General features: G+C 36.2%; 2 protein-coding genes across 2 annotated transcripts; both read left to right on the top strand.

Moving 5' to 3' along the window:
* The first annotated feature begins 2,896 nt into the window (after positions 1–2,896).
* On the top strand, positions 2,897–11,309 carry LOC106080831 (uncharacterized). Its single transcript, XM_013242417.2, has 4 exons — positions 2,897–3,101; positions 3,173–3,494; positions 3,601–3,787; positions 10,763–11,309. Exons 1-4 carry the CDS (start codon positions 3,037–3,039, stop codon positions 11,011–11,013), a joined length of 825 nt encoding a protein of 274 aa, XP_013097871.2. The 5' UTR covers positions 2,897–3,036; the 3' UTR covers positions 11,014–11,309.
* A 2,028-nt stretch (positions 11,310–13,337) lies between these two features.
* On the top strand, positions 13,338–14,479 carry LOC106080807 (protein YIPF6). The gene is made up of 6 exons (XM_013242371.2): positions 13,338–13,462; positions 13,525–13,647; positions 13,721–13,799; positions 13,856–14,021; positions 14,082–14,239; positions 14,302–14,479. Exons 1-6 carry the CDS (start codon positions 13,445–13,447, stop codon positions 14,412–14,414), a joined length of 657 nt encoding a protein of 218 aa, XP_013097825.1. The 5' UTR covers positions 13,338–13,444; the 3' UTR covers positions 14,415–14,479.
* The last annotated feature ends 1,200 nt before the right edge of the window (positions 14,480–15,679 follow it).

Below are 15,679 nucleotides of genomic sequence, written 5' to 3' on the forward strand. Positions count from 1 at the left end.
GGTTTTCCACAGGGAGAAGAGGGCAGTCTTTTTCAAGATTGGGAAGACAAGGATAAATATCGTCGATACCGCCTAACGGACAGGGGGCCGACGACGAGACAATCACCGACTCTCTCAGTATTGGAAAGACTAGGATAAGCAAAGATCGGATGATAGTTATATATGGGAGCTATATCTAAGTCTGATCCGATTTTGATATCGAGACGTCAAATAGAACATCTCATGCAAAATTTTGTAAATATCGGATCAAAGTTGTGACTTCTTTAGCCTGAGTAGACCCTATGAGATGAAAGATATCTATATGGGAGCTATATCCAAATCCAATTCGATTTTGCACACTTATTAACACATCAAACAAAACACCTCATGCTAAATTTTGTAAAGATCGAACCAAAAATGTGGATACTAAAGAATTAAAGGCCACATTGCAAGTTCGAATCAAAATTATGGCTTCTTCTATGGGATCTTTATCTAAATCTAGACTGATTTTTATCAAAATCAGTAGCATTCGTCCTTGGACCCAAAAAGTGACTTGTGCAAAATTTTACGACAGTCGGACAACAAATGTACCTTGATTACAAGAATGCATGGACAGGCAGACGGACATAGCTAAATTGAATCAGGCAATGATTCAAACCGATCGTTATACTATCAATGGAAACAAAGGGACAACGTTATAATACCCTGTACCACAGTGGTGGTGTAGTCCTGAAAATAGATTCTTCTTCCTTTTCCGATCTACCCTAAATGATCCTGTGTTAACTCAAATTTGAGAGCAATAATTGTACTCTTCTACCAAAGACTTTTCATTTAAATTCCATTTTGTCCATTTTGCCTCCATAATCATTTGATGCTTTTTATACCCCCCACCGAAGAATGGGTATATTCATATTCCGTTTGTAACATATCGAAATATCCATTTCCAATCGTATAAAGTATTTATATATAATTCTAAGACTATCTAGCCGTGTCCGTCTGTCTGTGATAATCACGCTACAGTCTTTTAAACTGAAAATATAGAGCTGAAACTTAGCGCAGTTAGTTTTTTTACTGCAGGCAGAATAACTTTGAAGTTGGACTATGTCGGACAATATGTTGATGTTGATTTGTCTGAAATTTGGCACAGTGAGTTGACCTAGGATTCTCGGCTTTAGCATCTAATATGGTCTAGATCGGACAATATCTTGATATAGCCCCATACAGACTGATCACCCAATTTATAGTCTCAGGCCAATAGACGCTTCATTTATAGCTCAATTGCGCTGATATTCGAGTCTTTACTTCGGTATCAAGTATGGTCAATATCGGACAATATTTTGATATATCCCCCATATAAACCGATCTCCTGATTGACGGTCTAAGACTCATAGAAGCTGCATTTATTACCCGATTTCACTTAAATTTGGCACTGAAATCTTCGCCCTTCGTCAGATGGAACTATGTATATTTAGATATAGCTACCATATGCACCCATCTCCCGATTTACGGTACTTTGCCCGTAAATGGCTTATTTTTTACCCAACATTTTCAGCAAACAACAGACTTTTCAGTAGTCAGTTTATTATTGCAAACATTTTGCTATAACAACAGAAATTGTACTGAATTGACAGCAAATTTACTGGGAACTATTAGCAGATATTATCGGTAGACTGTTTTCTATGAGTTTAGGCAGATTTGGTGGTTTGTATTTGAACAATATGAGGTTAAGACCGAATTTGACCATACTTGTCTTAGATGTGGAAGTTATAATCATAATCATCAGCCAAATCGGGTAACAATTGCGACCTCTGGAAACTCAAGAAGTAGCGAGATTGATTTATATAGAAGCTGTTACTAAACATGGATCGATTTGGCCCATCTCCACAGACATCCTATGGTGGAGGGTATAAAAATATAATAGCATGTTTATATATATAAAAATTTTATGATCTGGATTTAACTTAATCCAAAATTAAATCCAGTTCGTTCACACTGCGATTTTTGGAGTGACATACACAAGCGTAAATGCGTATACATGAATGTGCATAGCACATGCATCCATACACAATCCTTGAAAACAGTTGCATATTTTGGTACTTTTATCGATTATTCAGCCATGAAATCGGGTTAATTTGAGATTTAAAAATGAGATTTATTTTTGTATGGTAAACCTGAAAAAAACACAGGATTTATCATTTAAGGCTAAAAAAGGCCATAAATCGGGATTTAGTGGTCAATGTAAACGTACTTTAAAGGCGATCCCATTAGGCTGGAAAGCCTTTTGTTTGACCTTTTGCACAAATTAATATTTTCTCCTAACATCGTTTTCTTCTTAGTGGCGCTTGTGTATGTGGAGGACAACTTTTGTACACCACTGTATTTATTATGTGCTATATGCATCCATATGTACATGACCAAAGAGATTTCATAATCTGAAAAGATAAACAAATTATTGATTTTTTTCATGTTTTTGTTAGATTTCTTGTTAATAGAATAGGCCAAATTCCAAAGAAGAGCAACGCGTCATGTACTCTCGCAGTGGCATATTCAACAGTATTTGTACAGTGTATATGCACTGCTATATAACCAAATATCATGACGGTGTATGGGTGAGTGAGTGATTGAGTTTATATGGGTACATACTTTCCTTTTCGATCGATTTATGAGAAATCTATGAGTGTTCGTGTGTGTGTGTATGAAAATGCGCACAGAGAAAATTTTCATAATTTGGAAAATAAAAAATCTCTTTGGTGGCGGGCCACACCACATTTGAAGAACCGTTAAAGAGATTCCCGCCAGATACGCCAACGCCAAACAACAACATCACAACCGCCACCATTACCACCACCACTAAGAAGACACCTAGATCTCGTCTCATACGAGGCAGCAAAACGAAAAGCAAGGCGATTGAAAAAGAGACGTTGGAGGATCTTTTGAAAAATCGCGTAGTCAGTATTAAAAAAGTTGTCCGCTGGTTGAGAACAACGGCGAATTCGTGGTTACATTTTTTTTATTACACAGGAAACTTTCCAGAAACCCCAACAACCCACCAACAAAATGGCTGAACAAAAGAAGGCTCCTTTGATGAGGAAAGAAGAAGATTTCACCAAAGCTTTGGATGGGTAATGCGCTAAATTACCACCACATGATGAATGAGAGAATAATTGTGTTTATGTATCTGTGAAACTTTTAGCTTCATTACACCCACCGACCAAGTTGCCTTGTTGTTGGATTACGATGGTACTTTGGCTCCTTTGACCGAAGAATTGTCCATCATGCCCAAGGATACCGAAATCAATATCAAGAAATTGGCTGCCAACGAGAAGATCTTCATGTGCGTCTTCTCTGGCCGTGAATTGAGCGAAATCAAGAACCACCTGAAATTCCCCAATGTCACCTATGCCGGTAACCACGGTTTGGAAGTTGAATATCCCTCTGGCAAGAAATTCAAGATTGAAATGCCCGAAGAATTGTTGGAGAAGCACAATAAATTGGTAGCTGAACTCAAAGAAAAGGTAAGAATTTTGCATACATCACAAGAGCAGAGAAGAGGAAGTTATAGCAGAGAGTAGTCAATTAATGGACTCATGTTGATCTCTTGTAATTGCCTCAATACATTAGGTTGTCTGCTCTGGAGCCTGGGTTGAGGACAAGAAAATCTCTGTGACCTACCACTACAAGGGTGTCAATGACAAATTGAAGGCCAAATTGATTGAAACCGCCAAGGGTTTGATCCAAGGTCACGGCTTCCAATTGATCGAGACCCCCTATGCCTTGGAAGGCAAGCCACGTGTCAACTGGGATAAGGGTAAGTAAAAAAATCCCTTTCGTACCAATCCCCCCCCCCCCCCCCCCCCCACCACAGCCGTTTCCCCTTGCACTAAAATCGAACCGATTCAGCGAAAATAGGCACTTGTTATTTTCCATCCATAAATATAGACAGACAGACAAACGGACGGACTATGGTAATAAAAATCCAATCAAGATAATCAATATTCTTGCTTACATATAGAACATGCATAGCGCTGCTATAGCCCCATCACCACCATCATCATCATCATAAACTTCATCAGTATATAAATACATGGGAATCTGTGTATCTACTATCCATACCATATAGACAGTCGGACAGACGGCCAGGCTGGCAGTTGGTCTATATTTCGTTTTTCGTGGGAATTGTAAATTTTTGGGGGAAGCAAAATTCTTGATAGACACATTTTTCCTTCCATTTGTTCTCTATGTATGTGCGGCTGTGAACAAGAAAAGTATAAAACGGATGAATAATGGTTTTCAAGCTTTTTCGAGTAGGCGTTGGTTCAATATTTGCCTGAAAGATCAGCCAAAATCTTTTTTCGTTATTTTTAAGAACCAAAACCAAAAATCAAAAAAAGATAAGAGTGACAATAATGTAGACAACCACGGCATCGGCCACTGTTGCTGGTGGTGGGATAAAAGGGGAAGATAAGGCATAATGCATAATGTGGTCCAACGACAGTGACAACAGCCACTTGCCCGCTGCTGTCAACGAAAGTAACAAATTTTGAAAATTTACAGCCATATGGCATATACAAGAAGGCACCTTGTGCCTCTGCGGCTATTATGTACAGCAACGAGTACAGAGCATTTTAGTGGAACACTTAAATTATTTCAATACCGCGCCGCGCCGCACTGCGATTCGCATCGTTTGGCACTGAGTCATTCATTTGACAGATCAAAAAAAATATGTATATATAAATTATTTTTTTCGATCCAAGAAATATGGTCGGTCTTTGAAGAATTTCTAACACCCCCATACTGTCTTTGATTCCCTGGTGATAGATCAAACGATCGATCATCTCTCCTCATCTCAATTGCTATTCCGGTTCATTGTAATAGTCTACTAGCATTCGTGTTGCATGGCGCACGACTACCGATCGTTTATACAAATGATCGAGTTTCGCCTCTTTAGAATTTTACAAAATGAACGATTTGTTTTTGAATCTTTACGTGGGCCGCAGCAGAGGGCCACTTCTGTAATTTAATTGTTTTGGCTAGTTTGTTGTGCCATTCTTTCGAATCGGACAAGCGCATCTGTCTACGCTGTAGCATATTTTACAATGTAGCCTCCCATGATTCAAAATAGACTGCAAAGGCGATAATTTTCATTCAAATTATGACGATATGGGGCACAATATTTTTAAAATCTTTTAAAACAGTTCAGTATTTAAGATCTATAGGGCAGATTTTGTTCTGATGAGACGCTCTCCCAGGATTTGGTGGCCATTTTCGAGTGGGGTAGAATGAACAGAGTAGACTCTAACGCACAGAAGACGCAGCGCTGTGCCGAGGATGGAATATAAGTCTCATATATGGGCAGGACCTCCAAAATCGTCCTTGGAGCTACTTGACCGGGTTCAACGGAGAGCGATGGTTTTTTTCATGGCTTGTGTTCCAGGGATATTCGTCTTCTTATCCCTGACGTTAGGAGTACAGAAGAAGTACAAGACTAGTCAGGAACTCACACCCGTTTGTTGATGCATTACCAAGAAAATTCATTTTTCGTCCGAACCATTCGTATGTGGAATCGATTTCCGGCTAATGTCATTCCCACCGACATTGACGTTCAGAAATTTAAGATGAATATCAACACTACTCCCTCTTTCCCCCTCCCAACCCTCAACCTTCCTAATTGCCAACGCAATTCACTGCATATATAGGGGACATCCCCTGCGTGTTGGTTACGCGAAAAAAAATATTTTAGACGTTTTGAACGACATTTCAACAAATAAACCAACTGAAGAAATATTGGCAAACATATTTTCTCTAATCGATAGATTGACGATTCAAATTTAGTTTTTCCCGCCTCTTGAAATGTAAACAATTATTGTTTACATTACTAAAAAGCGAACTTGTAATGTATAATTCATTTACAGTTTGATATGTTGTACCCTCCACCATGGAATGGGGGTAACTTACTCCATCATCCGTTTGCAGCTCATCGAAATATTGATCAGAAAACCTATAAAGTAGTTGCCATCTAGTAAATATTTTGCAACACCTTAACATGCACGCAATGAAACTAGACATGTTCTTCTGTCTGTTTATCTTCGAAATTTTAACAAATATTTTGCAAAGTTAATGCCGACAGATAGCCTTATAAATCAATTTCGCGGTATTTACTTTCCTACACATAGAAAAATTCGCTTGTTGATTACAGCACTCTCTGTCGATTTGGAGACTTGCTCATATCAAGTAGATTTGGACTCTAGTGTAAACTTTGTTAAGTGAGTTATTCTAACCAGATTGCACAAGCATGCTGATGCATACGCCGTATCAGGGTGTAATCTCTGGTTGCCAGACATTCTATTGTATATTCGAAATTCTGCTATTCTTAATTAACAATGGCTGGGCGGAAAATACATACAATCGAATGCACTCTCTGTCTTTGTATATATTTCCAGATTATCATATTTATCCCTACAGGAGCTAGTACCTGTACCAAGGCCATACTGATTTTTATATTAATCGTCATTCTGTTGGTAACTCATCGAAATATTCTGGAGTCTAAGTCTAAGACTCCATAAAGTATATTTATTCTTGACCGTCATAACAATTTAAGTCGATCTAGTTATGTCCGTCCGTCTGTCTGTCGAGAGCACGCTATCTTTAGAAGAAGTAAAGATAGCATCTTGAAATTTTGCACAAATACTTCTTAATAGTGTAGGTCGATTGGGATTGTAAAATAAAATTGGATATCGGTCTATGTTTTGATATAGCTGCCATATGAACCTATCTGGGGTTTTGACTTCTTCAGCGTCTATAGGGCGCAATTCCTATCCGATTTGGCTGAAATTTTGCACAACGTATTTCGATATGTCTTCTAACAACTTTGCTAAGTATGCTGTAAATCGGTCCATAACCTGATATAGCTGCCATATAAACCGATCTTGAATCTTGACTTCTTGAGGCACTAGATAGCGCAATTCTTATCCGATTAGGCTGAAATTTTGCATGAGGTGTTTTGTTATGACTCCTAACAACTGTGTCAAATATGGTTCAAATCGATCCATAACCTGATATAGCTGCCATACAAACTGATCTGTTTTCTTAAGCTCCTATTCTATTCCTATACGATCAGATATGTCGTATGTAATTTTTCGTGTATGCTATTTGTTTTTGCACAAACAAAATGTGTCTAATGTGAATATAAAATCAAGCATGTACAAATTTGACATATTTTGGGCTAAAATGATAAAACAAGCTAGGTCAAATATTTGGCAAATCTGAACATACCTTTAGTCTTGCACTCTGTAAAACTTTTGGTTGAGTGCTGTTAAGCGTTTTTGCATTTCAGTTAAGGAACGATACACGAATTTAGGTTGTTTAAATTCCACTCTAAAAAGAACATAAATCGATCGGTAATTGTGAAAAGTGCTGTTTGAAAAATTAAAAACTTATTTGTTTACACGCCAATATACACAGATATTTTTTGTACTTTTTCTTGCGTGTGGTACATTTAAAAATTATTTTTTCTAAAAAAAGCAATCTTGTTTTCTATAGAAATGAAACCCAAAACGTAAAATCTTTTTAACCAACCTCTAACGTGTGGCTGCGGTTGGTCTGTCTTTTGAAATTAAAAAATCAGAAAAATATTGGAAATGTATTGAAAAAGTATTGAAATCGATTTTGAAAGCATTTGTTTGCTTTAATGACGCCATTGCAAGTACCAAATCCCCTAGATGATGCCTCATAATATATGACTTATTGCTTGTTTCTTTTCATTTTTTTGAAAATGTTGAAGCTTTTCTAAGTCAAAATGAGATTACTACCTCTACGACAGCACTTTGTATTCCGTACCAGAAAACATTAACATATTCATATTTCTGTGCCTCGGGCTGAATGCGGCTAGAATTCACCGTTCGTCAGACACAACCAGCTCACCTTCCTCCTTCCCCTGCTGACGATTGTATTTTTGAATGTTGTTTTTTGTTAAACATTTGATATTTTTAGCTCGATTTTCATACACACACACGCACACACATATGTGCACATGTATGTATGAAGATTTCTACTTATGCGAGTGGGAGTGTGCTTTGATGGGGGAAAAAATAGGCGAACATTTTTCTCGTATTATTCAAAACTGACAACACAATTTTTCCAAGTCGTTTGTTATTTGTTCGTGGGTGAGTGGCAAAGTATTCCACCTCCAGATGATTGCTCTTCGTATCTTCCACACTCACACACCTCTTGGAGACCCAGCACAGACAAGCTGTCATGTCCTTAGTTGACATGGTTCTGCCAATCGCTGCAAGAATAAATGTCACCCGGTGTTTTTTTATATACTTACAACCGCACACACACACACTCGCATGTGTCTCATAATGCATATTATTTATATTTGTTTTGTTTTTTTCTTTAATTTATCCACTTACCCACACACATATTTTTTTAAATCATTTGTTGTCTGTATATGCAGCTGAAATCCATTTTTCGGTAGCTACAACACAACAATCAGAGCAGCAGGACGGACGGACAGTATGCATTTTTTCTACAAAACTTTTCAGACGGCACCAACATTTTGTTGTTGTTTCGCTATGCGAGAGTGTTTTAACTTTGCCACATATAATACATCCATATACAAACATGTAGATATGTACATGCTTATGTACTAATCTACATCCATATTTATGTTATGTATTTTCTTTGTATTGTCATGACACATTATGTTTTTCTATTCATGCTCCTTTGCTTTGGACAATGATATGGTGCTGCCTCATTTGATTTGTGTGGAATTTGGATGTGTTTTTTCCTCTTGTTTGTGGTGACATGACAATTAATTAGTTTTATTTTTTCTGATTTTTTGATGCCTAGATAGAGTGACATCAAAAGATTTTCTCTGTAAAAAGGCCGCAAAAATAATTTTGCAAAAAAAAAATTGTCTCACACCTAATGTGATCATAGTCAATTGTCTAGCGTGAATTTTTGTGGTAGAAATTTAAGATCAACACTCAACTGGCCGTTTTGTAATATCATATATACTACATACATATGTATATGTACATACGTATCCAGGTCAAAGTTTCGCTTAATATATGTCGTTGGCATGGGATAAAAACATTAAGCGCACCACATTCATATTTCTAGATAAATGCTAACAGAAATCGGGACTAACGACTTTTTTAAATAGATTTCCTTATAAGCTTAAAGAAAAAAACCGTTTTATTAATAAAATTTGGCACACTTATGAAGCAGTTTTTTTTGGATTGACATCTCTTCTTAGCAGATGAGAGAGTGAGATAACTCTGTTACTGTTGTTGGCAGTGTTGTGAAGGGGGCGTGAAGAAGAACATGTACCCAGATATTGCATAGGTAGCAGTCTAAAGATTTGTATTTATTTTTAATAGAAACGGAGCATTAAAGATAACCTCTAAATTGTAGTTTGTTATCCGTTTTGTTAATTAGATTAACCACCATCCACAATTACTCTTTTTTACAACAATGTAGCATGGGTTTGACATTACGGGATTTTGCTTGCAAATGAGAGAGCGACATAGATCTCAATTATTGTTGTGAAGTTGTGTTAATGATTTTATGGAGAATAAAATTTACTGTTGCAGGCATTTTACATAGCACTAATTTTAAAAATGGCATCCAGTAATTTTTAAGTAAAACACAATATTAGTTAAATAAACCGCAAATTGTTACATACTATTATTGCAGTATGTGCTTTGGTACGTGGGGAAAATGAGAGTGGGATAGTTTATTGTTTGTGGGTGGTCAAGTGTTAATACTTTACCTACCAATGGGCTCTTTGCAGCTACTCCGTATACGAAGCATCCCACTATCCGCAACCTTTGGGCGCGCCCGGTAGCTCTCAGCTGAGCTTCTCCTGATAACTATGACCACCACACAGATCGGAGCTCAAAATCCAGCATGTGTGGTCCTCATAGTTATCCCGTGCCGTCGCAGTCGTACTTTATAGCTGTCTTAGGGATTATTGGTTATGAGAAGCGGATAACTGAGGTTACGAAAACGAAATTAAGAGATGAAAATCCTTTCATTTATTAAAAAAAAAAACAAATTACAATAACCAATTATTAATTTGTTTGCTACAGTATGCGTGTTTGTGCTTAGGGTCATACCAGCTGGCCAGGTTTTGCGGTATTAAGATGACAGATTTTTGCTTGCATTCTCTTTGTTGTTATCTTCTTTCTCGCATATTCTCTGCTCATGTACGCACACGTATACACACACGCACACAAATTTCTTTGCGTGTGTTCGGAAAAGTACGCTCAGCTTGATGGCAGATTGCACCATATGATTTGTGTTTGTTTTACAAATGAGACCACCTTTAATTGTTTCGCCATGAGGACAACCAAGAAGTGCTGTCAGCAACGTAGGCGGATATGATAGAATCTGCTTCACGGAAGCCTTTTCATTTACATTTCTTGGTTTTTAACTTTTATTTAACTTGCCTGCATCTTTTTGAAACTGAAAATCACGTTTAAATTGAATGATGCCTGGCATATAAGTCGCATAATTTAACTCAACTCCTTTCCATAAATTAATTCAATTTTTTCTTTCATAGCAAGTCGTGTTACATTTATGTTTTCATTGACTTTAAGTTAAGATTAATTCATTAAAAATCTTCTGCTCTAAAAATTGACCATTTCATGTTCCATTCATTACATGTAGGGTTAATTACTTTTCCAAACATTTTGTGGATATTGTCAACAGAATATTGTCCACCTTTTGGCCATTTTGATTTTTTCCTTCTAACTTTTTAATCTTTTTTTTATTGTAGGTGAGGGCGCTAAGATGATCTTGGAAAAACAATTCAATGCTGACTGGGCCAAGAACTTGAAGATCGTGTACTGCGGTGACGACACCACCGATGAAGATGCCATGAAAATGTTATCCGGCATTGGCAAAACATTCAGAGTGTCCGAATTGCCCAACTTGAAGACCTACGCCAACTTCCAAATTAAGACCGTCGAGGAAGTCGGCTGGTTGTTGAAGGCTATCCAAGCCAACTATGAAAAGAAGAAGAACTAAGCAGGATTATGACTGTTATTTTTAGTTTTTTTTTGTCTTTTTTTTAATTATTAACTCTAGAGTCTTTAACATTAAAACAATCCAGGGGCGGACATAACTTTTTTGGTACCCATTATTTACTTTATCATAATGAAAATTTGTAATAATATACATGCTCAAACGTTAAATCAAAAAGAGAAAAAAATTATGAAAATTAACATTTACACCAAAGAGTAAATGTATTTTTTTAAACCTAAACATATTGTATTTATTTATAATAAAAAAATAAAATAAGTGGGTATAAATTACACAAATAAGATATTGGTTGCGTTTATTCATTTGATTTTACTTGCAACTTTCTTAATCCGATTTGAAATGTATTGATAAATAGAATTTGGGCGTGTTAACTAACGGAACATTAATTTATTATGAGGATGCAACTCCTGTTAACAAATTTGGTTTTCTCATACACTTGTAAGGTAATTTGGAAGATATGGCAACATTCCGCAGCAATTAGAGAACTTAAATTGGAGAACATATTACGGAAAGTTGTTTTGCTGGTGGGAGAGAGAGAAAGGTTGCAAATTTCTGCCGAAGGTTTTTTCTCCAGCGGAAGTTTCTTACTCTACACAGAAAAAAATAAAAATCATTTTCAATCACGAAATTAATGGATCCAATTAATTATTTAATTAAAACTGCTTCAACAACGAAAATGATAACATCAATCACAGTTTTTGAGTTTTTGGTGTATACATAATTTTTAAATAAAAAAATAAGTTTTTGAAACTTTCAATTATTTTTTTTTTCGAGTCAATTGGAAAACGATTGAAAGAACTTACTGCCTAGACCACACACACTTTTTCTTTGTGTCACCCGATTCGTCCACCAATGGAAGCAATCAATGGAAGCAACTGTTCTCCCTTTAAAGAATCATCTGTTTTGAATTGGCGAACGAATCGAGTGGTCTAGGCCGTTATTGTTTAATTGCAAAAGATAAAATTTTCAATCACATTCTATTTATAAAATGTTTAAAGAATTTTTAATTTAAAAGACTTTAGTTCAAAAATTTCAATCACAATGGTTTCTGAAAAACTGTTCATATTCAATTAAAAAAATGATTGAATCATTAAATTAAAAAATTATTGATTCAATTAACTTTTTAATTGAAAATATTCTTATTTTCAATTAAATATTCAATTGAAAAAAATTTCATAATATTTTTTCTGTGTAGAGCAAATTTTTACTAGCAGATTGTTACTGAATAGTTACGCGAATACACCCTTATTTTATACAGCAATCGGTAAACAAAAAACAGCTGCATGTATCGGGACGATAAGACACTAACCGGGACCCATTTGCCGGTTAAGGTTTATCATTCGAATAAACAATAAGCATATAATATGTATTCAGAACACCAAATTCCTTTAACCAGAAGCATTATTCAATTATACGTTTTCGGCCTTTTATATTCTTTAACGGTTGATTTTTATTTGACGGCGTTGATTAATATACATTAGCTTTGTTTTTTAGATTCGTCACTAATAGTGTCCATATTAGCTGTGGTTTTATTAGTACTATATAGTGCAGTGCAATTAAATTTGTATGAAAATGATATCTATCCAGGATAAAAAAGTTGTGGATAAATTACCAGTGCAGGCTACATAACACATCTGTTGTCAGGAAATCCTCAATGTCTTTCTCAAATAACTGTGGCCGCTTACAGAAATCATCTATTGTGAATGCCAAAAAAATAAAACCGGTATTTATAAAATTTCGTGCACAAATCCTAATAAATTTTATTTGACATCTATGCGTACTTGTGTTTGCAAGTTTTGCAAATATTTTCACTTTCTTCCTTGTATTGCGAATGGCATTACCACCTCATGGCAAACAAACAGACTTGCACTGGAAACTTTTTTGTGTTTTAATTTTGCCCTCCACTGATTGTATATCCAATACTAAAATAAAACACAGCAAATGTTTCCTGTATTTTATTTTAATTCGATAGTACAGGTTAAGAGAAATTATCCTCTCTCATCAACTAACTGGATGTTGCGCCGAGTTGCCAAATTGCATTCCCTTTGTTTTGAAAGGTGCAAAACATGAAAATATATTACAACATTGGTATTCACAAAACATAAACAGTTCCATATAGGAAATCTGTCAAATAAGCATACTTTAGAGCTACTGTAAGGTTTTTGAATATGGATATGGGCATAAATTATATACAATCACCACACATAAATGATGTACCATTTATACTTCCCATCAAGCTGTGTGTCTCTGCTTTTATTTTGTTTTTGTTCCGTTAAGATATTATTTCCCTGTGAATGATATGTCAAAATTGACACATTAAAGCAAATGTAAATAAAGGCCTAGTGTTGGGGTTGGGACAAATCATCATTTTTCAAGTTTTTAGACTCAAAAAAGGAAAAACTTACATTCCCACAATATGGATTCCAAATTAGAAGTACATTTATAATGCTATTAAAAAAACAAATTGTTTTATCTGTATTTTGTATTTGAGAATAGATGGATGACTACTCTCATGCCAGTCTAGAGGGTGACATGTCGATACCGGGAGCTAGCAGAACAAATGCACCTCCAGGAGCGCCAGACTTTAATACGTTAGATGAACCTATTAAAGAAACAGTTGTAAGTATCAAAGCGCTAATTAGACTTACAATTTCTGAAATCTTCTTTAAATTGACTTTCTTCTCGCTTCAAGTTACGTGACATGCGTGCAGTGGGTGTGAAATTTTATCATGTTTTATATCCGAAGGAAAAATCGAGTCTACTCAAGGATTGTAAGTAGTGCCATTGAATTAGCTGTTGGCTTAAGTTTTCGTTCCATTATTTATAGGGGATTTGTGGGGACCCTTGGTGCTGTGCACATTTATGGCTACGGTTTTACAAGGATCTTCTGTTGGTCAGTATGATGGCGGCCCAGAGTTTGCTCAAGTCTTTGTCATAGTTTGGATTGGTGCAGCTATTGTCACATTGAATTCCAAACTTTTAGGCGGCAATATGTAAGTAAAACCGAATTAAATTTTGAGTATCCACTATTTCAATTCTGGTTGTTTGCTCAGTTCATTTTTCCAGTCCGTTTGCGTCTTGGGTTATTGCCTGACACCAGTTGCAATAGCATTAATTGTATGCCGCATCATTTTACTTGCCACACAGTCATCTCTGCTATTCTTTTTACGTCTGCTAACAACAACAATAGGCTTTTTGTGGGCCACCTATGGTAAAGGATGATAGCAATTTTAATATATATCTATTTTAATTGAATAACTCTCTGTTTTGTAGCCTCATTCATATTCCTGGGCGACAGTCAACCTCCCAATCGTAAACCATTAGCGGTTTATCCAATATTCTTATTTTTCTTTATCATCTCCTGGTTGGTGATATCTCACAATTAAAGATTGTGTTATACTTAATCTTAGTTAAGGCCATCGTTTAGAATAAATAGCAATAATTTCGGCTTTTCCTATTGTTTTCTTTATTATGTTGTATTATATATATTTTTTTTTATTTTTAAAAACAAATATTTTATAATTAACTTCCAGTATAAACAAATACGTCAATAAATGCTTTATAAAAATGTTTGTTTATTAGAGCTTTCGAACATGATACCTAATTTGGAGTGCAGTAAATTTCGCAAATCTTATCATTATTTAGCTGTTAGAGTTTTATTGGCAATGCGTTTTTAAAATCATATGTGTATTGAGGAAATTTTTGATGTATCTGTATTACCACTTGTCGCTTATCAAAAATGCAGCTTTTTACTTTAAATTGCACAAAACACACTCACGACATTTAGTTTACACAAAGAAATTTCCGTAATGGATTGAGGCTAAAAGACTTCCCCGCTGCAACGAACATGGCAGCACTAGAATCCAACATGACTGTCACCCGATCAAAATACGAGAAACCAAATAGATCACATTGTGATGGTTGGAGGGCATTCAACCAGCGTGTTAGATGTACAATCGATCCGAGGGGTGAACATCGATTCGGATCATTACCTTGTTGCAGCAAAGTTCGCACCCGTCTTAGTGGCGAGAAACGCGGAAGCTGGACATCGAAAAGCTGCAAACACAACAGAGAACAAAGGCATACTCCACTCGACTGACACAACTGCTTGATGAAAGTACTCCTTGTCCCGAAGATCTAACGTCGCAGTGGCAAACCATTGTCCACTCCATGGAAAATACCTCGAATTACGTACTTGGGTACAGGTCATGGTAAGACCAAAAGTGTCGAAATGCTACTGAAGCCAAAAATGCGGCATACAAAGCGACCCTACAATCAGTAGCAACACACCAGATGAAGAAGTATAGGGAGAAAAGAAGAGAAACGTCTATTCCGTAGAAATAAGAAGCAAATAGAAAGGCGTGAGTGAGAGCGAATTGATCTATACAGGAGTCAGAATGAAGTGAATGGAAATTCTGACAAAGAATTAAACATCAAACCGATGGCTTTGGTGTAGGCACATGCTCCTGCAGAGATAAAGAACGAAATCTGGTAACTGACACAGATAGTGTACGGAGGATATGGTACGAACATTTTACCCAGCTACTAGGGTCCGACGATGGCGGCGTAGAGGATGTTTACCTCCTAGTCAGAATGAGGTCCAAGTGGCTGTGACCCGACTGAAGAACAACAAGGCAGCAGGAGCTGACGG

Source organism: Stomoxys calcitrans, chromosome 3 (genome assembly GCF_963082655.1).
Source record: "Stomoxys calcitrans chromosome 3, idStoCalc2.1, whole genome shotgun sequence".
In the NCBI taxonomy this organism is placed as follows: Eukaryota; Metazoa; Arthropoda; class Insecta; order Diptera; family Muscidae; genus Stomoxys; species Stomoxys calcitrans.

Coding starts and splice junctions, on each gene's coding strand:
- LOC106080807 (XM_013242371.2), top strand. Junction 14,022..14,081: donor AAACTTTTAGGCGGCAATAT/GTAAGTAAAACC, acceptor TTGTTTGCTCAG/TTCATTTTTCCAGTCCGTTT. Junction 14,240..14,301: donor CTTTTTGTGGGCCACCTATG/GTAAAGGATGAT, acceptor TCTGTTTTGTAG/CCTCATTCATATTCCTGGGC.
- LOC106080831 (XM_013242417.2), top strand. CDS start 3,037: ATGGCTGAACAAAAGAAGGCTCCTTTGATGAGGAAAGAAGAAGATTTC. Junction 3,102..3,172: donor TTCACCAAAGCTTTGGATGG/GTAATGCGCTAA, acceptor TGAAACTTTTAG/CTTCATTACACCCACCGACC. Junction 3,495..3,600: donor TAGCTGAACTCAAAGAAAAG/GTAAGAATTTTG, acceptor TCAATACATTAG/GTTGTCTGCTCTGGAGCCTG.